Source organism: Columba livia, chromosome 1 (assembly GCF_036013475.1).
Source record: "Columba livia isolate bColLiv1 breed racing homer chromosome 1, bColLiv1.pat.W.v2, whole genome shotgun sequence".
Taxonomy (NCBI): Eukaryota; Metazoa; Chordata; class Aves; order Columbiformes; family Columbidae; genus Columba; species Columba livia.
The window spans coordinates 27,893,988-27,919,664 of NC_088602.1; the positions used below are offsets into that span (position 1 = coordinate 27,893,988).

General features: G+C 35.6%; 1 protein-coding gene across 13 annotated transcripts in view; it reads right to left on the minus strand.

Moving 5' to 3' along the window:
• Positions 1-4,388: 4,388 nt before the first annotated feature.
• Positions 4,389-25,677, minus strand: part of POSTN (periostin) — a 34,069-nt gene continuing 12,780 nt past the window's right edge. The window contains exons 7-24 of one of the 13 annotated variants that reach the window (XM_005501866.4): positions 25,284-25,425; positions 23,922-24,134; positions 23,652-23,786; positions 22,912-23,060; positions 22,250-22,386; positions 21,295-21,425; positions 18,343-18,473; positions 18,069-18,171; positions 17,631-17,698; positions 17,008-17,053; positions 14,779-14,826; positions 13,180-13,275; positions 12,469-12,558; positions 10,849-10,926; positions 10,458-10,538; positions 8,300-8,386; positions 6,164-6,205; positions 4,389-5,625 (exon numbers count right to left, since the gene is read on the minus strand). In XM_005501866.4, the coding sequence (XP_005501923.1) occupies positions 5,585-5,625; positions 6,164-6,205; positions 8,300-8,386; positions 10,458-10,538; positions 10,849-10,926; positions 12,469-12,558; positions 13,180-13,275; positions 14,779-14,826; positions 17,008-17,053; positions 17,631-17,698; positions 18,069-18,171; positions 18,343-18,473; positions 21,295-21,425; positions 22,250-22,386; positions 22,912-23,060; positions 23,652-23,786; positions 23,922-24,134; positions 25,284-25,425 (1,818 nt within the window). In that variant the 3' untranslated portion in view covers positions 4,389-5,584. The remainder of the gene's footprint in view (positions 5,626-6,163; positions 6,206-8,299; positions 8,387-10,457; positions 10,539-10,848; positions 10,927-12,468; positions 12,559-13,179; positions 13,276-14,778; positions 14,827-17,007; positions 17,054-17,630; positions 17,699-18,068; positions 18,172-18,342; positions 18,474-21,294; positions 21,426-22,249; positions 22,387-22,911; positions 23,061-23,651; positions 23,787-23,921; positions 24,135-25,283; positions 25,426-25,677) is intronic. The other 12 variants (XM_065052289.1, XM_005501869.4, XM_005501867.3 and 9 more) reach the window with 12 other exon arrangements.

The following is a 25,677-nucleotide window of genomic DNA, read 5'->3' on the forward strand; positions in this document are numbered from 1 at the left end:
TTAAAAACTGCACTTACTGTATTTCCTATCTCTGACCAGCTCGGCTTCAGAAATGAGTTATCCTTCTGTCCTCCCTGGAAAGAACAATCCTTCCCAATTAAATCATAACTCGTTTTTTCTAGAAATGGAACAAGGAGGCTCAGCAGTCTCACTCACTACTCCATCTATATCTTCCACCACCATATGGGCACTTTTTAATGAAAGTCTTCATAAAAGACAGAAACAACTCCTACTAAGTCCTCCAGACAAATTGATCTAAGTGTCTTCAGACAGATGGATCTGTACTTGTCATTGAGAACTATGGGGTCTGAATTTGCTAGAAATCATGGTGACAGACTGACAGCGACAAGTAGGCACTTGAGCTCTGGAGGACTGCAGGGATACTGGTGACCTTAAGAGGTTCCTTAGATCTTGTTTGCAGTAAAGTCGACAGTCTGAAGAGCCTGGGGTAAACTTCTGTAAATCATACGTCAAGTCACTCCTGTATGTGCCCCTGAAAATGTCCCTGTCTCTTGCCAGTAGTTTTTGCATTGATGTGTTTTTCTCTATTAATAAACATGCTGGTTTAATTCTGTTTAGTGTCACATTCACATCACATGGCTTCAATGTGGTCCTGACTTAGGCCACGTGTTCCAGTGTGGGAAATACAGCTGTTGAAAAAACTTGTTAAATATTTTTGATGAGAGAAAAAAAATAATTGGACTGGCAATTAGAGGACCAAATTCCTGTGGTTCAACCCAGACACTATTAAAACAGCACTAAAAAGTATCAGCAGGAGTTATCATGAAATACATATTTATAAAGCAGGCATGCAGTAAGCAGAATTCCTCATAACTTAAACATCCAACACACCATGACCAGAAGCATCTTTCACTTCATAGTGGTATTACTATATACCTGGAGTCAGAACTGGGCTCTACTTTTGTTTAACATCTACTTTAATGACTTTGACAGTTGGACAGAGCATACTCTTAGTAAGTTTGCAGAGGCTAAAAAACAAGGAGTGATTGATGTACCAGATGGCTGTTCTGCCATTCAGAAGACAGGCTGGAGAAACTGGCCAAAAGGGATCTCATGAAGCACAACAAAGGAAAAAGCCAAGTCCTGGCCCTGGAGAGGAATAACCACAGGCACCAGCACAATTTGTAGGCTAACTGACTGGAAGGCAGTTCTACAGAGTAGGACACTAGGTCCCGTTGGACAACACATCGACCATGGGTCAGTAACGTACTGTCATGGAGAAGCAGGCCAACAGCCTCCTGAGCTGCATTAGAAAAAGCACTGTCAGCATGTGAGGGAAGCTGATTCTTCCCCTCTAATCAGCACTGATGATGCCATACATGGAGTACTGTGTCCAGTTTTGTAGTCCCCAGTGCAGGAGTGAGTACAGCAAATGGCCATAAAAAGTCAGTTTAGTCTTTTTAGAAGTAATATTTTCAAAAATTGTTCCCAGTAAAAATATTGGGAAATTTGTGTGACATATCATGCTGGTCTTTCAAAAAAAAAAAAAAAACCAACATTGAATGTGCATGGCTGAGGTAGGCATTTAAAATGCACTAATGAAAAGACCTACTCAATTTTCCACATAGAATCTCAGATAACATTTTTGCCACTCACTTTTTAAAAGATTTCAACATTGATTTGAGATTTCTGATTTTACAACAATTGTGGATATATTTCTTAGGTGCCGAGTTAAAGTTTTGTTCTGTTCAGCTTTTTACAGATATCACACGTCACGTCACTGTACTACTAGAAGTCCTGGAGTTGTGTCAAGAGTCTGCTGTGAGTGGACCATGGTGAGAGCACTGAGGTGTGACCGGAGGTGATTGTAAAGATCTTTGAAGGAACAAGAAAAGGGTAAGAAAGGAAGAAATAACCAAAAGACCAGTGCCAATAGAAATATAAGAATTTACTCTCCTCTCATAGGACCAAGGTTACCAGAATGTTATTTAAGCTTAAAAATGTGGACCCTGACAGGAGGAGATACTGTAAGCAGTTTAGGTCTGACATAGGTGTGATGCAGAAATTAGGCTGTACAATACAGTGCTCTTGTGCAAGCTAGAGAGGGAGAAATAGGGTTGGGTGAAATTTTTTGCTGTATCATGTAAAGAAAGAATCAGACACTATTAAGAAAAAAAAAAATCTCTCCTGTTTTGGGCCTTGTTTCATGGGTCTTGTGGTAACGCTCTGAATGGGTGAGGATACATAGACTGCAATGTGTATGAGAGTATGGGAAGATCTGTACATGGACATCAGTCATCTGTTAAATTTTGGACCTCTTACCCAATTTCAGATCAATTTGGCAAAAGGGTATTGAACACAGAAATCTATATGAAACAGCTTATAATTTGTGGTGCTGTTTTTAAGGGTAGCTTATGTCTTTCACATTTAAGGGGAAGAACAAACAACTTTTTTTTTGGAGAAGTCAGATTTTAGTTATTTTGTCTTGTTCTTTACCACAGGTAAGTTTGGGAATTGGGTTTTATAAGTATTAGAAACTAAGTAGGGTTAGCGTGACTGCAAATCTCACTGTGACTACATAGATCCATGACAAAGAAGTGTTCAGGCATCTTTGCTGATCACTCCACAGAGGAGATGAGAGAGAGAGGAAGAAAGGACAGAAGTGAGCATTTTATATTAAGATGAAGAATTAAGTGTATGGTGATATTTAAATGCTAAACATTGTTAATTCCAGGGCAGTTTTGTTATGCATCTCTGCATTGTAGATTCTACTTTTTAATCTTACACAATATATGAAAAACATTCACCATGGTGTCCTCTGTTCAATATTTGTCAAATTACAAAAATATATGAATATTGTTCCTCCTACGTCACAAAGAAAAACATGTAGATATAAATCCTAGTTTCCAGAATATCATGAGGGAAGAATTAAATATTTCATTCTCAAATTTCATTATTTTTAAAATAGGCAGGAGTATTCAGTGATCTTATAAATCACTTACGTGCATCTACTGTTGGCAAAACTGACAGATTTGTGATGACTGCCAGTTATTAATTCTTTGACATCAGTTTTTCATGCAGGATACAACAGGAAGCAGATAAAGTGCTTTGAGAATTCAATCGCCAAATCAACTGGGTGCTCCTCCTTATAAATCCCCAAGAGATTATAAGGACACACCAAAGAAAAGAGTTAATTCTCTGTTACTAGTAAACATTCAGACTTGGTAGTATGCTCATCCCTTGTTTAGACACATTACATTTGTTTAAATAACTATAAGGTGAGGAGAAATGGATAACAGGGCGTGGGTGGTGGGTTCATATTCAAAATAGTTCTCCAGATCTGCTCTTTGGTAAAAGACTGTGCTGAGCCAGAAATGACTATATGAAAAGCAAGTAAAAGAACATGTTGATTTTTTTTCTGCATTGCATTGTGGAAGGATTCCTGTTCAGATAAACAGAAAAAGACATGCCAACAGAAGAGATGTCGGTGTACAGTGCAGCTGGGCAGGCACCTTTGATGGTTAAGGAAGTACTCAGGGTGATGGAATGTATCAGGGAAATAAGTGTTCATAGAAGAATGTCCTTTTGTATATTGTTGCATTTCACCTGGATTATATTAGTGAATGTCAAAGTACAGAAAGATATTTCAGTGACTACCGGAGGCTTTAAAAATGTTATCAAAGCAGAAAATATGACAAAATTAGTATGTTACAAATTTATTCCCACTTGAAAAGTTTAAAATGTCCGATCACAGCATAGGTTTTAATTAGTTTTCTTGCCTCCTGCTTCCTCCCCAGTTGCTGTAGATTCTTTATCTGTCAGTTCATGACCCCTTCTATTTTCTTCACCTCTTCCTGCTCTTTTTTTTGGGAGAAGAGAGCACAGGCATGTTCTTCCCCCTACATAATTATTGTCCTTTAAAATCTTACTTGACTAAACAGGTTATGGTGGTACAAAGATGAAGAAAGTTAATGATTTAATGACAGTCAAAGACCCCAGGACAACGTGACAGCTTCCGTTCACCATCTAGGTAGTTCTAAGAGCTCTCATTCACGTTCTTATCTAAAATCTACCTAGCTTTTACCAGGGTTAAAAGCTGTTCTTCCTCCAAAGCACTGTGATTGTAGAAACTGAGGTCACCTTATTGAGACACCCCAGTAAGGCTGAACAACATATCAGTCCAATGTTCAGATGGCTCTGCCTTTCGGGGAGTAGTGCTCGTGGTATGTGGGTCAGGGAATTGGTGAAGGTATTTGATTGCATTTAAGGGAAGTGATGAAGTCTAAGTGCATTAGCATGTGCTAATAGAGAAAAGGAAACATCATCTTGCTTCCATGAAAGTATATTTCATCCTAAAAACTACAATAAACCTTAAGACATGTAGAATTTGCTATTTTAATACAAAAATATTTACAAATGAAAGCAAGCACAGTTCCGCCAAATTCTTTATTGAGTACTTGTTTCAAATCAATTATAAAAGCACATTAGGTAACTCCTCTAAAACTTTGGTCTGCAGAATTAAGGCACTTTGTACACATTTTTTCCTACTCTGCGAATAATTGTTTTCCAACTTTTGTTAATAAAGGCAAACAATTTTTATGAGTATAAAACTAGAGTTATAAAATCGACATAATTTACAGATAAATCCATATTAGCACCATGTATTAGCAAAGCATGTTTTGATATAAAAGCTTTCAGACCTAGCCTTGTTTTTGTAAAAACTTTTTCCATGCTGAGTTAATTGTTGGCATGCATTTTATTCATCCCTTTTATAATCCACTTTAATAATCAAAAGACACAATTAGGGAAAACTATGAAAACACCTTGGAATCTCAGTATATGTGTTGGTATAGGATTCCTTTCATGGGAATGATATTTCTTATAAATAAAGAAGTCAACATGATCTCAAATACATATCAAGAAGCTCATAATGTTTGCTTTTTTCTTTTTAAGACCTTCTGTTAGCTGTGTTACCAGAAGGTATTTGGATATGCAATGTAGAACAACAATGACAAGAAAATATATGTTTAATATAAAGCATATTCATTTGTTTAGAAAAGGTAACATTATTGGTGTTATGACATTAAAAACATGGCGAAGTTTGACTTATAAAAAGCATAAGAATACTACTGAACCAAAAGTGCTATGTTAACATCTCGTATTTCCTTAGATTAGTCTAAAAGTCACCTGATTTTTTTTCTAAAAATGATCAAATTTTATTTATATTTCCTATTTTGTGGAAATAATAATAATAAAAAAATACACTCTGTATTTTTCCCTGCTCTTTTTGAATCCAGACCTGCAAACACTTACTAGCCAGCATAAGAAAGAATCCTGGTTCTACAGAAGATGATGGTCTTCAGCAGCTCCAGGATCCCACCTTGCATAATGCTTACTATCAAGAGCTGTTAAAGCACCTCCAATGGACTAGTCCTAGTGAGCACCGTGCTAGCAGTGAGTATCTGCAGCTTCACATCTTTTTATGGATTCATGGTTCAGTTTAGATTATGCTATCAAAACAATCTTATTTTCTAATGTTCTCAGTTTTTAAAAAAATATTTTCTATTCTTCTCAGAGTCCATGCTGTTATTTTTAATTCTGTGGATCCTGTCATGGAAAGCTTTTAGGAATTAGCCAGTCTTGTCCTCCTTCTTCCTGTTCCCCCTGGGAAAAATGTGAAAAAAAACACAATTACTACCTATAATTATACACAAACTAGTTACACAGTATACTATATTTCCTTGTGAAACAGACACGTATATAGAAAAGATGAAGCCTGATGTTGAATCTTTCACTGCTGTGCTGGCAGCTAGGAAACTACAATGCTATCTCAGCTTCTTAATTGATCAAAATAATGTAGAATCAATGAGTTACAAATACCACAGTGGGGAATTGCACAGTATCATTTTCACAATGTTCAGCTCCAGAGTCAGATCTCACTTTGATGCTTTATCCTAATTAGAAATATTGTTTGGCCCAAGCACGTAATCAAAGTTATTTTCAGATAGGAATATATATAAGTAAAAAATATAGAGACCCAGTCATTAACAATACTAAACTTTGTTAATTTTTTTTTAAGCATAAATGTAACTCACTCCTTTCAAACTCCATTTTCTTAAGTGTATGTTTTTTCTTTCCTGACTTCATCTGAGACTAATATTTGATACTTTTTAAAATGTTTAAATATATGTTTTGCTTTTACCTTGTGTCCTCCTAGTTGGTTGTACTTTCCGTACAGGTGCTTCTAGAAAACAGAAATGTTGCAGTCAGAAGTTATCTGTAACATCTTTTGAATTAAAACTCATTAGAAATGTTGGAATCCCATTGCTGACTCATGAAGTCTGTTCTTTAAGGTTTTTAGAAAATTAAGGATTTTGTCTCATTAGCATGTTGACTTAATCACCTGAAACATGAATATTTATAATACAATTCACACATTTCTGTCATGTGCAGTAATCCATCAAATCTCATCAACATTTTGAAAGTATTTTTACAATTTGACTGTATGAATTAATCCATTATTCGCACTTATCTCCTGCAGATGGTTACATGATGTAGGTATGTGCCAGGATGTTTTGCTTATGCTCTTCACTCAGCAAACACCATTTTACACTGTCAGCAATGTACAAAGTCGGGTTAATGTACAGCCCAGGATTCAGACTCAGCTTTTGGCACAGGATGCTCGCATCTGCTGTATAGACATTACTTCAGCAGTTATTTATAAGTGATGTGCTTGAAACTCAACCATCAAAAGATGTTGGCTTCATCTCCAGCTGCTTGGGGCTTGATGGGTATCTACACTGTGAGTCCACAGTGTTGTTCCACATCTAGAGTTCAGTTAATTTTATCAGAGACTTCTGTTTTAAAGGGTAGAGTAAAGCAAGGGCTATTGAGCAGGTACCACCCTCATTAGCAGATATATCTGTTTCCAAAATACTGACTGAGCGAAACTAATGATACTTTTTCCTCTTTCTCATCAAACTTTGATACATTTTTTTAAAATCAAATTTCTCCTCATTGGGAGGAAAAACATTTCACAAGCATAAGAGATAATCCTTCTGTTACTGTCACAGACATGTTACTGATATATTTTTCCTTCTTTATAATGATTAAGTACTTGTATTTTCACTTAACCAGCCATAGTCAGTTGCCTTTTTATCCTGAGGTACAGGGTACATAATTGCATGGTACAGCATACATAATTGCATGGCCTTGAGATGCAATTTTCACCTTATTATAGCTCAGGCTAAACACTGGATATCTGCATCAACATAATAGAAAATTTCCAGATCTGCACCACCCTGAAAAGTACAGAACATGGTCCATCAAAAGTGTGCTTTGCATACTTCTATGCTGTCCATACAGTTACGCTTTCAGGCAAACTCCATGGTCAAAGTTCACACCTGTCTGTAATTTTCAGGCAACATCTGACTTCCCTGCATGCCTTGTACTACTCAACATTGAAGTTGTACAAACACTATGGAATATCTTCAGTATTTAGCATAAACTTCAAAATTTAAAAAGTAGAAACATATTTATTTAACTTTATTCTCCACAAGCCATATTTTTTTTCCTATTGATTTAGTTAAAAGGCCGACAGAGTAAGTTATTCTGCATTATTAGAATTATAATTGGAAAAGGACATACAAATGTAAAACCAAAAGAAACCCTAAACAAGCTACTTCTTAACTTTGAATGAAGAATATTAAAAAACAATTGTTAAACTTGAAGAACAATTTCCTAGTATAAAGCCAAGCTGGCTCCTTTAAGAGAGATTAATTTTGGACCTCAATTCAATTCAGCTTTTTCAAGCCCAAGAGCTTCTCCCATTTAAAACCATGGTAAGAACAGAGAAATTCCAAGACCCTGTGAGATATTTACTCAGCCCCAGAGGTTATATTCCTTCCACCCTATCCCTCCCACTTCACCAAGCTGAGAACCCCTCACATCAACAGATCACATTAACACCAACAAGAAATAACTCAAGTTAAAAACAACTCACGTGTTCTTCTTCTGGGTCTGTTGCTTAGCGAAAAGGCAATTCTTGTGGTGAGTGTTCCTTCAAATGTTTTACCTAAGCTTTGTGGTTAAACATTTCCTCTTGTCTACTATGCCTGCCAAATCTGTTAGTTACTTTTAGCCACAAGATAAGCCCCAACATTTGTCTCTGCATGTCAGTGAAATAATTCTTGTCCAAAACAATTATAAAACTCTTCTTGCTAAAATACTGGCTTCAGACCTAAGTAATTTCTGTGAATAGCTATTACAAAACCCCACCTGGAATGATCACTTCAGACAAAGCAGGTCTTAGTGATACTGGATTTTTAGACAAACTAACCTTCCAGATGGACTTTCTTGATTTCTCTCTCGATAAACTGTGGTTCTCCCTCAATTACTTTAGTAACCTTGGTGTACTCAGTTCCAGCTATGATAATCATCAAAAACAAATGAGTTAAATCTGGCATAGCATTTTTCCTTATACAAGGAGCCTTCTGCAGTCACAATGTCATTTTGGGGGTGTAAGTGTATGCAGGCTGCCATGTTATTAATGTCGTAAGGTCCTCTGACAATTCCTTCTCTAGGGCTGAGAGTCATTAATGGAAATGTTGGCTTGAAGTTTTGTTTCAGTAAAGACTGTCAATTGTAATAAGCAGCACTGGATATTGTATGAGTAAACTTACAGCCCATATGAAAACATGCTTTTACTTTAGACAGTGGGAACATATTCATTTGTGACCAAACTTGAATTTAAATGCTTAGGAAATTTTCAGTAAAACAGAAGTAATTTGATGTAGACAAGAAGGCCATAAAGCTTTATCACCATTATCAACAACAGCCATAAAGCAGCATATATATATGCTTGTATTGGCTAAACATATGGTAAGGTATTATCACGGCAGCCAAGGTAGCTGACTGGACAAATCATAGAAAAGGTAAATAAAAATCAAATTAAAACAAGAGACAAATCTGCCTATTTCGTCCATTCTATAAAGCAGGATGCTTATGCAAGCTAAAATATAATAGCAAGGAAAAATAACAAGAATTCAAGAGATGATATTGTCTTTTCCAAATTTATTACAGAGAAAATATCTCTTTTTCATACACCTGTAGTACCACTGTAAGATGTATCTCTACAGATTATGCCTGTTTAATTGCATGCCTCTGTAACTGAAGATGATTACAATTACAATTGTAACTGTTAGATTCTGGAATCTGAACTGTCACCAGAATTTTCAGCAGTTCTACAGGTAAAGTTTGCTCCTGCTCTTCATTGCCTTGTTGACACCAGTAGAACATAGTTCAGTATATGGAGAGATTTTCTTCCTAAAATTAATTTAATTTTCAAATTTGTTTTTAAATATTCAACACTGAAGTCCTGTCTTAAGTCTGTAAAGCTAAGATTTAGATGTTCAAAACAGAAGAGAGAATTACAGCCAACAGTATTCATAACCATATGACCATTCATAACTTGTCTCTAACACTAACTGTATTATTAACTAACATGGTTTGACTGGTGGAAATCTTTCTGTGTTGTTCAGCCATCACTCAGGTTTAAAATTAAATTTAAGTCACATCCACAGGATAGTGCTTTTGAAGGACTACAAGATTTATTTCAGTGAACACATGGCTGGCTGTGAGCTGCTTCGCTAGTATTCAAGTTTGTAACTTACCGAGAAGTGAACACAAAATTAAGTGGATTCAGTTAATATATACCAAGAGAAATATCCACATCTTTTTGAGCTCCTGACTTGGGTTTACACTAATAATTACTAAAATCACAGCACTTGAATTCTCTTTTTTAATTCTCCGTTGCTATTATAAATAGTTTTTCTAATCTACATTAAGCAGAGAACATTCCAAATTCATAGAAAAAGATTAACTTCATAAGCACAAGTTCTTTTCCAGTTTTCTACAGCTACTGGTTATATATTGCCGAAACTGTTAGAATTAAAAGAGCAAGAAGGAAAGAAAACCATTCCTTGGAGTGCTATATTTGAAGAGAATTAAAGTTAATGCATTGATATCCATCACCTGTAAGCATTGAAAGAAAGATACTCAACATGCCTTTATTATTATCTTGAGGGCAATGAATATTCATTTCTGATGAACTGATAATTAAGATGAATTTGGCCTTTTACAGTACTTTCCACTTAATAAGTTTTTTTCAGGTTTAAATTTGCTTAAGAGTTCACAGCTAATGGAATAAATCTTCATTGCTCCCCTGAGTTTTAATTAGATAACTTTTTAAAGACTGAAAAAACTCCCAAATATTTTTTTTCCTAATCAATATAATAACAAAATTGATTACTCAAAATTTGGTACTTATTTCCATTTCATAGGCATCTGGCACTTCACATATGGAATTCCATTATTTTTCCCATTAAAATTATACCTCCGTTAGGTCAGTCTTTAAAACGTTGAGATCATTGTATCTGACAGGGGTTTCAGTTATCATAACCTGTTGCAAAAAGGTTAGTTATAATACACTGAATTACCTCCCTGCAGAAGTCTTTTGATTTCTTCATCTTCAAGTAAATGACCATCACCTTCAATAAATTTGGTCACCTTGGTAACCTCTGATAGGATACAGGTTATGGCACAACATTGATTCACAGAAAACATTTGACAATGCAATGACAGCATGTTACTGAATTAATCCTATTATAGCATTTTGCCGAATTACAAAATTATTACAAAATTATCAAATTAAATTCCATGTAAGCACTGAAAATATAATATTGCATGACAGACATAGCATACTGTGCATGAGACCTAGGCAGCCTCAACTGTGAAGCTGACTGAAATGTGAAGATCAGAGACTCAAACCAGAACACTAGATTTTGACATATATATTTTAAAGTAAGGAAATAGAACAAGGACACTAACCTTCTTCAAGCAGTTTCTTTAACTTTTCTTCATTGTCTGAACCACCTGCAGTAATTCTGGTATATTTTATTTCAGGACCTGGAAAAAATGTGTAAGATGGTGATTTAATCAGATATAACAGGACTGCCTTTTAAATTATTTTTTCCTATTTAACAGCTGGGATTGTTCCATGGTTAACATGCTTTGATCTACTTTTACCACCATTTTATCTTTCACTGTGTCCCAAATAAGATGGAAAGAGGGTTACAAATACCATTTATAGCTATTCAGGAAAGTACTTAGAAAAATATAACATAGTTATAACAAATATCTGCTCACATTCTTGAAGTAAGACACAGTTTTAAACACTAAGTGCAAAAAGAGTCTGGCTCTACTGTTGTGAATAGATGTTGTTGTTTTTATTGCTGCTACGAATAATTTGAGAGCTTAACATTTGGAATACTTTATCAATTTCTGCCATAGAGGGATGAGGAGATATCAGGTCTGAAACACTGGCATTTTACATTATAGTAAACATTTCATGTGGGTATTTATGTAACTTGAATTTGAGAAATAAGAAAGTGGTTTGTTCGGTTGTTTTTTTTTATTTTCTCCCTCAGAAATTCTGTGTTGAAAAATAGTCCCAGGTTTCTTCAGAAACCGCCAGTGTTTTTCATTCAGATTTTTCCATTATAGTAAATAGCTATATGAGAATAACCTGTCTGGTTCTTTCTTGAATGACTTCTTAAATTGAATTTTAAGATTTCCTAAATAAACTGAATATTAAGTCTTTCTTCTAAGTCAAAATGTTCCTACAACACTGTCTTTCCCTTACAACTGCTATGAGTTTTAATGGCAGCATTCAAACTGTTATTTAACTAAGGGGATAAAAACATATTAGCAGAGAATTTGTGACTGCCTGAATACTCCACTTTTCAATTTCCATGAAGTTTCTAGGATACTTAGAGAAATAGCTCTGTAGTAGGTCAAATATAATTGAAATTTGTCAAAGAGTTTTAAAGTTACTGTGGAAGAAGATCAAGGGACACAGATGCGCATTAATTTTATCTTACACTAGCTGAATAAAAAAGTCTAACTTATGGATGAAAGATCAGTCTAGGCCCCCTCCATCCTGAGAAACAGCGAAGTTCTTTTTTTTCCGAAATTAGTGTCAAGAGGACATGGGATGACATGTAAAAGTAGGTATCTACACACTGAAGATCTAACTTTTATCAAATGAAGCCTACCTGGAGATACACAATGCAAAAGTTCACCAAAAAAAAGCACCTTCTTTCTAAAGCAAGCCAGACTTAAAAAAAGGCAATAAAAGCAGTCTAATTCTGAAATGGTAGCAAGAAATTTGAAAAAGCACACGGTTTGCAAATACATTAAAAAAAAAAAAAAAAGTTTTCATTGTTTTTCATGTTGTTAAAATATTGTTGCCATTTCTGTATATGTGTATGTAGCACACACAGCCAGACCTAGACATATGAGCCATACACAGATATACATAGACAGTGGGAAGCATTAAGGAAGATTTATCTCTCTGGGAAATACAGTTTAGGCATTAGGAAAGAAATTAAGATGTGTTGTTAGGTAATGGTGGTCTTCACTAAGTATTAATATCTCAGCATAATTTACCTTGAATAATTCTTTCTTCTGTTACTTTTTTCTCTGTCACTTCCACAGGTCGCCCATCAATTATTTTGGTGTAGGTTTTAATAATTGGTTCTACAAGGATTTTTAAATTGAAGACATTAATCAGATGATGAACAGCGTTACAAGTACTGTTTTCGAGATACTAAAACTTGCTGGAGCACACAAGGAAATACCATAGCATCTTTTATGAAAAAGAAAAATGTTCAGAGCAGACCAGGAACAAAGTTTCCTCCAAATTTTGGATGGCTACATGGTGTTTTGCCTTTAAAAGCACCCTAGATGTGAACTTCTCAAGGCCCCTAGCAAAGCAGGAGGCAAAGTTTACCTGTCTGATAAAACTACGTTTCTATCACAGAATTACGTACTGAATTTTTGATTGCAGGACAAAAACCAGCAAATAATTCTTAACTGAGATAGATGGTATGTCAGCATGCAGAGCATTTCTAATACTGTCTTGGTTGTAGCTATAGGACATAACTGGGAAAAAAAAACCAAAAACATTTTATTGAAATGCATGAGATGTGAGAATGAGATGATGCAATAAAATTGTAACACTTTCAGAAGGTCTTGTTAAAAACAGAACACTTGTCTAACATATCAGAGGAATCACCTACATAAAGGAGAAAATGACTGGGAATAGTGAATGTTTCAAATTTTAGCTAATACAAATTGAGTTGCTGAAAGCATACTAACCTCCATGAATCACTTTAGTTATTGTCTCCCCTTCCCTGACTATTTTGAATTCAGGTTCCCCTTCAATTAATTTAGTGAGCTGTGTGACAGATGGGTCTGTGACATAGGAAAAAAACAACAGGTTACAAATAGTCATAAAAATATTTATGGTATTCCACGGGGGTGAGATGAAGTTAGCCTTATCCCCGTAGCACATGACTGTAATGGAGTATCTGAGAAGACACTTGCAATGATGCTGTAAAATGTTGAACTTCCTCCCATGCTATCTTAAATTTAGATCTTATTGCACACTTACTATTTACATTTACATATTTTACTTTTGTTTATCTGATATTTTAAACATCTGTTGAGAAGTCTCAGGCAAAAACCAGATCCTCAGTTGCTGAAAGGAAGTCTTTACATATACTGGTAAGAAGTCTGCTCTCCAGCATTTCTGGAATCTTAAAGCTATTGCTCTTGTATTTTTTTCTTTCCTTGGTGAATAACAGCTGCACATTTGACTATAGAAGTGCTACATTTATATTTTCTTTAAAAGAGGGGCTTGTTTCACTTAATTTTCGACTTGTAAACCATGTAAATCACCCTGTCTCTGGATTTAGCCTAGAAGAACAGGTACTTTCAGAGAGTGATTCTCCTTTATCATAGGAAGATTTCTAAAATATCTTGGATGAATTACTATATGGAATCATCTATCCATTTTTATTGCTCTGTGGATCTGGTTTAATGATGAACACTAGGCAACCAAGATCAGCATATATGGTAGATGGTGTTTATAATCTTAGGTGGAATGAAACACAGAGAAGATGTTGAAAAAACAAGTTCATGTCACTTCTGTTGGGAAAAAGTCCTCCCAGAAACAACGATTAAACAGTCTGGATAAAATTTTTGCAATACAGTTTTAGCTGCCTTTCTCCTCAGTTGAGCTTGGTCAGATTTTCTTTGAGCATTTTTATTTCACCAAGGAACCAGATCTCATTAGCAGTGTACCTGGTCTAGTGAAACCAATGCGTGTTTTAGTTAATTTCTGAATCACAAGTGATTTTGGCAATCCCAGTCCCACTTTTTGATCTCTTCAGTCCCACCACTAAACTTTAGGTCATGCGATTCCTTGAGAAACTGAAAAATAAATTTTGGCTAACCATCCTTTCCAGGAATCCGACAGATATTGGTGTTTAGAACTGATTGAAAACTATAAAAAAAATGAACTGATTATTATTTTCTTCACAGTTCAAGAAACAAGTGTACTTATTTTTTAAATAAATGTTTAATTAAAAAAAATAAATGTCTTTATTGAAAGTATAGTGATATTTGTGGCACTTCAAACAAATTGTTTGAAAAAAATATTTTTAAAAAATATTTTTAAATGCCTGTAGAAAAAGGAGAAAACCCATTTGGGGAGAAAAACTGTGGGAAATATTTTTATACAAAATATTTCAGCCAGTTCTAATTCCAATATTTGTATCTTTGCTTTTCCAGCAAAGTGCAGAACATCCTGGAGTTATGTACAAAACACATCCTGTTAAAGAAATATTTACAATATATATTCTGTATATGTATGCGAACGTATACAGAAATATATATACTCAGGGCCTCATTTACCTTCCTTTCTGATGATGGGCTGGACGTTGCTTTCAATTATGTTAATTTCTGAAAGTATAGAAAATGGAATATAAAGCACATTCCATTCTTATAGTTTCTTTATGGCAATGATCATTTAGATTTGGTCTGGTCATAAAGATGTGGATAAAATAATAGATATTAATGTATGGAAACGTAAATCAAAAGGATCTAGGTTATGGATCTCAGTTCCAGTTACTAAATGGTGGTGTATGCAAGTCACCTGCAAACAGAGTCTTCTGGCATGTTATTTGGTTTGTTTTTTTTGCACCTTGTGAAACCCACTGGTCAAAAAACCCGTGACAATGTAAGACAGGTAATAATAATGGTTCACACAATTCCCTGCATAAAGATTAGCACAATTCCCTGATCTATCTGAAATTCAAATCTTGTCCTTTTCATTAGGGAGCTAACCTGGTAAACAGATGAAAGCATCTGACATTCAAAACTATTCTTACACTTGGTAGATCATCACAGAGCGCTTGACTGTGGTGCCCTTGGGAGATCAAGTTGTCCCTCTGCACCTAGGGTAGACTCAAGTATTCGTTGAACAGCTCTGATAAATGACTCTCACCCATTCATTGGTAGAAAAGCCTTCACTGGTTGAGATCCCAGGCTTCATGTTTCCACATTCAACTAAATAAACAGCTGCAAGTTTCTTGGTGTCTGGCATTCACCTCCCTTGCTTCAGTTTACAGGAATTCCTTTTAGTGCTACTCTCACTGGTGTGGGAGACAGAGTCATAGACCATCTTGAGTTGGAAAGGACCCAGAAAGGTCATCAAGTCCAACTCTCTGCTCCTTGCAGGACAGCCTAAAACTAAACCATATGACAGTGTCACCCAGACCCTCCTTGAACTCTGACAGGTTTGGTACTGTGATCACTTCCCTGGGAAGCCTATTCTAGTGACTGACCACCCTCTCAAGGAAGAATCTTTTCCTAAAGTCCAATCTGAACTTCCCATGATGCACCTTTGTTCAATTTCCTTGTGTCCTGTCACTGTTCACCAGAGAGAACAGATCAACATCTCCCCCTTCACTGCCTCCCTTGGGGAATTTGTGGACTATGATGAGGTCACCACTCAGCCTTTTCTTCCCCAAGCTGAAAAAAAAAAGTGACCTCAGGTGCTCCTTGTCAGTCTTGCCCTTAAGGCCTTTCACCATCTTGGTCACACTCCTCTGGGCATGCTCTGATAGTGTGATGTCCTTATAATGAGGTGTCCAAAACTGTACAAATTGCATGGGGTGGGGCCACACTAGTGCAGAGTAGAGCGGGACAATCACATCCCTCGCCCAGCTGGCAGCACTGTGCTTGATGCACCCCGGACGCGGTTGCCCTCTTGGCTGCAAGGTCACGTGGTTGATTCATATTCAACTTGCCATCAAGACAGATTATTCAATTTTTTTGTTCCAAGAGTCTTTTAACCTCTGTATCCATTCTCAGTTTTCTACTGAGAAATATGGGTAGAATCCTACAGAAATGTAATAATCTGCAAAAATTCATATTCCTTCACAAGCCAAAGCTTCAGCATTATTATTGTTGTTATTGCTATTATAATATTATTATTATTATAGTCTAACATTTTCTTCAACAGGTTCTACTTTATATGCAGAATCTAAATGCAAACCCTGAGAAAGGCTACAAGAGAGAAAAAACAGATTCTTTTTTACATTTAATCCCTAAAGAGAAAATACTCAGAACAACTGCCTCATATATAAGTCTCATGTTTGCACATATGAGAAACAGGTGGAACAGGTACACTCTGTCCATCTGGAAGCATTTGTGAAAAAGAAAGAATCTCCGTGCAGACTTTGGTCAATGCTACATCTTGGAGATTCAGTACAGTACAGTGCTACATCTTGGAGAGAGAGGCAGTACAAATCCACTATGCACCAAGCAATGAACCTTGGCTAAAAACTGAAAAACAATCTTTTCCATATGTATCTTGTCTGTCCCAAAGACTTTGAACAGCTTACTTCAGGGTTATTTTCCTGTCACACATCTGGAAAGGGAAAAAAATACATACAGTAGCACAACAGCCAGAAACATTCTACTTTGAGTCTTTCTCTTCCTGTGCTTCATTGGCACATCTTACTTTCCCAGAAATTGCTTTCTTTTTTATTGAAAAAATGATCTACAATTCAAGATTGGAATTGGCAATATTTAAAAAGCGATCTCAAACCCATCTGGAAGTATTTAAAATTAACTTACTGTAAAACGTCAGTGGAATCTCTTTGAAGGTACTGTCACGAACAAACTATAAAACCAGAAAAATAATTTAAGTATTCAAAAGAAAGAGCACTTGCCTTCTAGTTCCCTAATGAGTGTGGGTAGGATTTACTGCTTCATTGATCTAAAAGTTAGGCTATGATATTTGACTAGGTCTGTGTTGAGGAGATGGAGAGAAAATTCGTTGTTGAGGGAGAAAGTAATTTCAAGTGGATAGCTGAGAAAAATAATTATGCCTATTTTCTTCCACAGGCTACCGAGGCTGGTGGTTTTAAGGACACAGCAATTTAGCCACTCAATGTTTCTTTCAAAGAAGGATTGCCTCAAGGACTTAGAAGTGAATTATTTTGCTGGAGTGAAAAAGTGTACCTGAACCAGAGAGCAGATTTGGGTCAGTTCACATTGGAGTTATCCAAATATAAATATTCTACAATTATTTGGTGTTGAGAAACACAAATTCCAACTATTGAGTGCAGTGTATCATTCATAGTTAGATTTTGGTAACTGGGAAACACTGAATATGTTGTCTGCAGACCAGAGAATCACTTATGAATTGCAACGTACATCCTTTCAAAGAGACAAAGAAATAATTATTTAAAGATTACCTTAATTTGAATGTACTTAATCAGCTTCTTCAGGATTGTGAGCAACTGATCATTTCCAACAGGCAGATCTGACAAAAGAAATGAACATATAAGAGAAAACATACATGTGTGTTCATTTTACATTCATTTACAGTGAAGTAATCACTCTCAAACATGCACAGAAGCATGTACTTGTACATATACATTCTACCATATTAGTGGAAAAGATAGCCTAGGGCATCTTGTCTTCCATATGCTTGACTTTAATACAATTTCAAAGAGTTGCCATGGTTTAAAGCAAGGGTATTCTACAAAATGAGTAGCAAGGAAAAAATTCTGTTTCTTATTCCACATAGGAATTGCCTCTTTAAAGGAAATAACTTTTAGAAGTTATTGCATGCACATAACATGTAAACAGATTCACAAGAATGTGTATAAATTACATTAACTAATACTCACCTGCTGGATACAGGAGTTTATCAATAACATGAATGACACCATTGGTTGCCATGAGATCAGGCTCTCTTGATTTCAGTTCATTAACCAGAAGAGTATCATTCACCTGGTAAAGGATGAAAAGAGAACACAAGTTATTAGGGACATTAAAAAACAAATCCCAAGCCCTAATACAATGTTCAGAGAAATCCATCCCATTCTGTAATGTGGCTAGACACAGAATGTCAAATCCCTGTTACAAGGCTGTATCAGGGACGCTTCTTTTTCAACACTTAACTGTTTTCAAGTAAAGTTTCCCTCCTTGGATAGTTTTAAGAATGTTTGTCACACCAGGCTCAAAGCCACTTCCAATGAAAACTCCTTGTGTCAAGTGGTAAAGAAGAATGTTCCTGAGAGCATTTTTGTCTCCTGTTTAAAAAGAAAAGAAAAGTAGGAGTAAAAATTAAATTATAATGGATAGTTTTTTTCTGGAATTCTAAGGATTCACACAGGCTTGAGCCTGCATTAAGCATGGTATGAATGAAGCTACCGTGTACACATATAATTTGAATCTGTTAAAATTATGATAAAGTGAAGAAAACCCCAATCATACGACAAAAAGGGACTCAGAAAATAATCATAAAGATGCTATGAGAACTCCTATACAAAAGAACAGAAAAGCTGACAGCATTTTCCTGTTTTTCGGTATTATTTTCTCTTAATTGTTTGTGCCTCTAATAATATTTTTTTTCCCTTTTCCTAAAGAAGCTTCACATATCATTCTTTACACAATAATTTCAGGACTACTAAGCAGTCAGCAATATCAAATTTCACCAAGCTCTTAGATAAACTCCAGGCTTAAGACTGTTGCAATTAAAGGGAACTATAGCTAACAATTTATATAATTATTCTCTTGTGTCAACATCCTTATGAGATGACTGGGAATTATTCACAACTCTTTATATACACACATATCTGTCCTATCTAGGGCAGGAGAAAGTTGCTGTTTCAGGCAGAAAAGGAGGAGTCATTTGGAGTGCTGGTTTTGTCTGTTCTTACAGACAACAGACACAGCTTGGAGAACCTGGGAAGGGGGGAAAAAACTACTATTCTAGGGATGATTTCCATATTTCAAAGTTTGACATTGCTACTTGGAAGGAAAAATAATAGCCAACATTTTCAAGATTGTCTGAAGTAAATGGATTCTGGAGCCCAGGTTAGTGTCCTGACAAAGTTCTCTGGCACTTTGGGTCCATGCAGGTTCAAAGTCATCAGATGGCCTGTAGGAATACCCACAACATCCCCAGGAGACAGGGTACTAAGCAGAGCAGTTTTAAGACACAATTGCTTTCCATTACATGGAATATTGATCATTCTATTACAAGTTTCATATTAATGTTACATGCTGATATTGGTTGTTATCAAGAGTTTCAGCCTTGATTAAACTGCAATGGAAATACTGTCTGATTATATTTTTTTCTGGGTGTATCTTTAAATTAACATTTTCATTTTTCTGCCCTTTGCTTTGTCCACTGATACTACTGCAATTTGTTTTACTACTGAAAGGCAATTAAATGCTCTTTTTCTTCCTACTAAAATTGGCACAGAGATTTTGTGACCATAACATCAAGTATACATACAAAGCCTGAACTTGGCCATTCAAGAGCTGTTTTCACAAACTATCAGATTACTTTTGTTCTATGTCCCACTGGTTACTTGTTAAAATAATCTTTGTGTCTTTCTTGCAGATAAACAAAGTGTTTCTTTATAGTCCTTAAAACAAAACAAAACAAAAGAAAACACACCCGAAAAAACAAACCCTAAATATTTTAAGGTTTAGTTTTTATGCAGAAAGCAACCTAATGTCTTTAAAGAAAGACAGGACAGAATTCCAGAAAGTAATCTGACACAAAAAATGCAATGTAAAAAAAAGTAATGAGGGAAAATTAAAATCTTGTCTGCCAAGAAAGTAAGTAGAAACTGAGTGACAATGACTGGAAAAGACAGTAGATAAAGCCCCTTGAAAAACAGAATGGTAAATGTATTTGCATTCTTATTTACAGAAATAATACAAAATGGCACTGACGTTGAGTACAATGTAAATTTGTGAATTGAAGAGAAAAATAATAGACCTGATAAGCTCAGTCTTAGTTAATAAAATAACTATATAGTTCAACAAAAACAGAACAATGACATTTGTCCAGTTACTTCAGTTCACAGCCTTGAGACAAGCTTAATTTCATTTGATAGATATCTAATGTTAGCTATTTAGGCTATTGTTAATTTACTGGTAGGGACTAGACACACACCACACGAAGAGGTTATTTAGAACACTATCATAATTTTAAATTGCTGAAGAGAAAATTCAAATTCGCAGTGCCTCATTAGTGTGCTAAAGTCTGTATAGAGCTGGGATTGCTGCTTATCAATGCTCTGAGCTGGGCTCTTCATACTCATTAAGGATACATGGGATTCAGCTTCATGCTGTTGACCTTTGATCTGAGAAGTGCTGGAACGGAAAATGTGACTGACCTTCTGGATGCAGGACTCAACGCAACCACTCCTCTGGCACTTGTGCACAGGCCAGATTCACATTAGCATCAAATAAACCAAAAATATTTATAGTGCTGTGGCCACAGTCTACCTCTCTACTGAGAAATTCTGCAGGACAGTTTGAAGTATTCACTGTGCATTTCTTCTCTCACAGAAATAAAGCATGGCATTAAAGAAACTATTTTTAAATCTTGTGAAAAATGTATATAATTCCAGAGTTTAAAAGTGTAAGATGGAAAGAAAATACATAAAGTGTCATTTAGCAACATGTATTCAACATCTAACTTGTACAGTACAGGTGATATCAGAGATCACTAGGTATAGACAGAGAAGAGAAAGGAAAGATAGGAAGGTCAATACTCCCAATCTTTTAATGCAATGCTCATGACTAGAAAAGAAACACGATAGAAGAAACTTTTCTGTTTAAAAAAATTCTATAGCAAGGTTGAATGACAAAAAGTTGAAGCTATTTAAATGAATGCATATTATAATTTGGAAGGTAATTACACCTTGAAATAATATATCAAGGACTGAAATTTAAATTCATGTGGGATGCTATTTTCTCTAACCCCCAAGAATGAACTGATTTAGGGAAGTCCTATGAGCTGCTCTATGCAAAAGGTAAAGTCTTTTATCAGACATCTTGTGTGTAAGAAATGCACTAGCCACTTTTTTTTTTTTTTTTTTGGTTACTTACTTATCAATATATCCTTATCATCATCAGTCAAACCTTTAAAGGCATCATTAGTTGGAACAAATAGAGTCCATTGTCCAGGTCGAGACAGAACATCATCTAAATCTGCAGCTTTCACCAGACTGAGGAAAACGCTGTTTACAACAAACAGACAAAGCATAAATTCATTCTGTAGTAATTATACTTGTGTCCAGGCATTTAGTTGCCTTTTTTTTAAGATAGCACATCAATCTTAACATGCTCTCGTGATTTCCCAGAAATAAAGACAGTGGAGGAAGAAAAAAATTACAAAAAAAATATACACAGTATTAAGAGTAGCAGACTGAGGAAAAAGGATTTGAGGAAAACAAAGCAAAACAAAAACCCACAAAAAAACCAAACCAAAACAAAACAAAACACTATTGGCAACCTGGATCAGAGCAGAATTAATTGAATAAAAATCTCGCAAGTCAAAGAGATGGAGGATGCCAAGGGTAGTTGCTCTCTAGGAATATTGAGATACTTGCAGGCAGGGGACAGAAATAAGTACCACAAGTGTATGCAGTCATGCTGCACCCATATGGAACTGTACTACTTGTTAATTAAACCTCCAGAATCCACGGCATTTATAGCCTTGGATGTATCATTCAATCCCTTTTGTCTTCTTATTCCTCTTAGTCCTCTCATTCTGCTCATTCTGGTCGCTTACTGACTCTTACGTGCTGTAGACAACCATTCTAGAATAAAGTCTGGGAGTCCTTTCACCATACACCTGGAGGAGAATGCTTTTTCTTTTTCCTTCACACCGCCCCCCAGGCCTTTTTTTTTTTTTTTTTTGAGAAGGTAGTAACTCTTTCCTTATCCTCGCTGCCCACCAAAGTCCAAAAACCCACGATTGACAGCTTTTTCTCAGACCTGCTGTGCTGTATATAGTTACCCTCTGTAGGAAAATCTCAGTGCTGTCAAAACTGCTACTCACCTAAACCGCTTATCATTTCTTAGCATTTCATGCAATGTTTTTTCTGCTGGATTGATGATCTGTCTGAAGATGTGAATAAAACCATTCCTTCCTTCTTTACTTCCTCTGACCATGCATGAATTTTCAATACATACAGCCTGATAAAAAGAGAAAGTGGTGTAGCTATTCACACAATTATGTACATTTAAATGTAGATAGAAAAATGAGATGGATGCATACTTCTCAACAGGATCCTAAATTTAAAAATAATATTGATATATATTTCAAAGTGTGTGTTCTTGCCAGGAAATCTGGTATTGCTTGAGAAAGCAAAAGTAGGAAAATCTGGAGCAAGTTAATATAGTGTAAATAATTCCAAACTCGACTTTTATTTTCTCGAGAATGTTCTTAATTAGCTCTAAAAACTAGCTTTTAAAAATTGTCATTAATGGAGTGCCAAATCTGGAATAATTTTTGTTTTCCCAGAGAGTTTTCCAGGCAAACAAAGTTCTCATTAATAATGATCAGATTTTCACTGTTTCGTAGCTTAAAAGCTTAAAGATTTTTGCTGGATAGCTGTAATGGTGAATGTCAGAGGCTTTAATTTTCTCTGTCTTTTATTCTTTGTGATTCTTCATCTTCATAGTTGGAATACATATTGTTAGAAAGCCCCATTCACTTACTGTGCGATACACAAAGACTCTAAGCAGTTTTCCTCCAATTGTCTCCAGCTCTTGTCCATTGTATAGTTCATTGAGCCCAACTTTCACTTTTATAATGTGATTCTGCAGAATTGTTTTAAGAAGGCGTTGATCCATCCTTAAGGTGTCATCTACAAAGCCATTTAGATATGAATATATAGTGATTTATATACTTTATATCCTTTCTACATGTGCCCCATAAAACCATTCAAAATTTGCTTCTGTGGTGGTGAGTTAACATTCAAATTCTTGAGGGAACAGCAGGATGCCTATGTGGCCACCTCTACAGATATACAAACACCTGTTTTATTATATATTTGGGTTAGTTTCTCTCTGCTCTAATGTATTGGAAAATACCAACCTTCTTGTACAATTTTTTGAGAATAAATATATTGTTAATCTAATGTTAGTAATGCAAAGATTAAGGGAAAGGGCAATTCATTAATACCTTTCATTTCTCACAATCTCCGCATATTTTGTATCTTATTTAGTGGTACTGTTTCTATTAACAAATTATACCAATACAAACTGTGCGGCCCCATGATTAGGCTTATTTTGACCTTCTGTATGATATGTATTTTGAAAGGATGAGGTATCTCTTCCTGTGGTTCTCTTTCCTTGGGACTCAGAAAAAGTACAGGGGCTTATTTAGAAAACTGTCAGGGTAGCATATATTCTTGTTTATTTTGACATTCAGAGCATAATCTCTTAAGGCTACTAACCTGAGAAAGCACCGTTCAAAGGTGCCAGGAGAGTGTATTGGCCTTCTGGTCTTAGAGAAGATGCCAGTCCTAACTGTGCCACCAGGTCTGTGAAAGTAGTCTGCTGGGCACCCGCAAGCTCAATGACTTGTTTGGCTGCAAATAAAGGAATTTAAAAAAAGTATTTTAACACACAATTTATTCCTTTTCCTGATTTTGATTCTCCATACTTATCCATAACAATATGTCTGAGGGAATCTAGGTAAGACTGTAGAAAATATCTTCACTGACCAGAATCAGGAATTAGCACTTCATCAATGAGGTGGATAACGCCATTGCTTGTCACAATATCTTTGCGTTTCACCATCTTCACTCCGTTCACAGTCAGACTGTCACCATCACAACCAACTTCAACTGTGTTTCCTTCCAAGGTTTCATAGACGGCTCCACCTGTGATGGCTTCAGAGCACTGGAGAGTATTTAAAATATGAAACTTCACAAGAGCTTTGGAAAAAAGAGAAGGAAGTTCATATATAAGTGTTTGGACACATATGTTCACATATAATACCATTACATCTACACTATTTTTAATAGTTTACTAGCTTATCTATCATATTTGCTTATTTGCACTCAAAGATTATTGAAAGTTATTATATGAGAATTGGCACTATAGGCCTCTAAACAACATCTATGGTCAAAAGTCTTTGGCATCCCTTATATTTCAAAACCAAAACTGGTTATGCTGTGATCTGCATATAACAAAGTATTATATATAGTTCAGTGACTGTGGATGATATGCTCCAAATGGACCTCCAAGTACAAAACTCAATAGGCGACATGAAGTCAGCCCCAGATTTACATTTTACCATGCTTTACTAAATAAGTGAGATTCAATGTAGTACTCTGTGGGTACCAAAAGAATTAGGCAAAAATTCCTGGAAGCAAACTGGAAAAAATAATTTAAAAAAACCAGAACAAAACTATCACGTTTCTTCAAGATCCCATTTTCAGTCATTGTCTCACATTAAAATTAGCCCAGACCCCTCTTCTCACCATTCTACATTGGGATACTGCACAGTGACTTAATCAGACTATAATAAAATGATGGAGAATTTGCTTAGTGCAGTGGAGCTCATAAATTTAGCCTTCAGTTGCTTAGTGGTCCATTATATTGCTGTTCACATAACAGATTGATTCAGTTATTGTTCATTTTTATTGTAGTTTTCAGAAGAATATGTGCTGACTGTCAGTGTGTGAGAATACATTATGTAAATTCAGTTCAACTTGCAGGGCAGCACTTGCCTTTTACAAGAACATGTCCTTTTTGTATGAAAAAGCTGTTCATGAAAAAGCTGTGAGAGAGTCCTATAAATAACCCTGCATTTCTAGAGTCAGGAATCTCTATCGAAACTATGTAGCTGAACTATTAGAAGCATCAATATGCCTATATTTTCACAGGTTCATTTACACTGTTTTGGAAACAAAGTTTTCAGTGAACTGGAATCCTTAGGTAACTGGAAAAATGACAGACAGAAGAAATAACCCCTATGTGTATAAAAGTAAAGCGCTTGATTTCAGAGCCACTAGAATAATTTAGTTTCTTCCTTCTGACCTACCCATTTGTATTTCTCACTTCAAAGAAAGGTTACATACCCTCAGAAGCCACCTTGTCACCCATGATTCTTTCTAAGACTCCCCTTGGAAGTCTCTCAAAAGCTTCATTAGTAGGAGCAAAGAGTGTGTAATGACCAGGCTTTCCAAGAATATCCAAGACATCTGATGTGATGGCAGCAGCCTAGAAAATAAATTGAGTTTTTAATGCTTGTTATTTAAAATATTACCAAAATGTATTATCTGTCTATTTTCACCTAGTGCCCACAGATACTTTAATGTTAGACTGAAATCAGTGTTGTGCTGTGATGCATCTGAAAAAAAAACAAGCATGATGCTAGCATGTATCCTGGAAAACAGTAAGTTTTATTCAAGAAGGGTTATGGAAGCATGCAAGTTAATATAAGAGGAACAGGTAAGACCTCATCTAGGATTA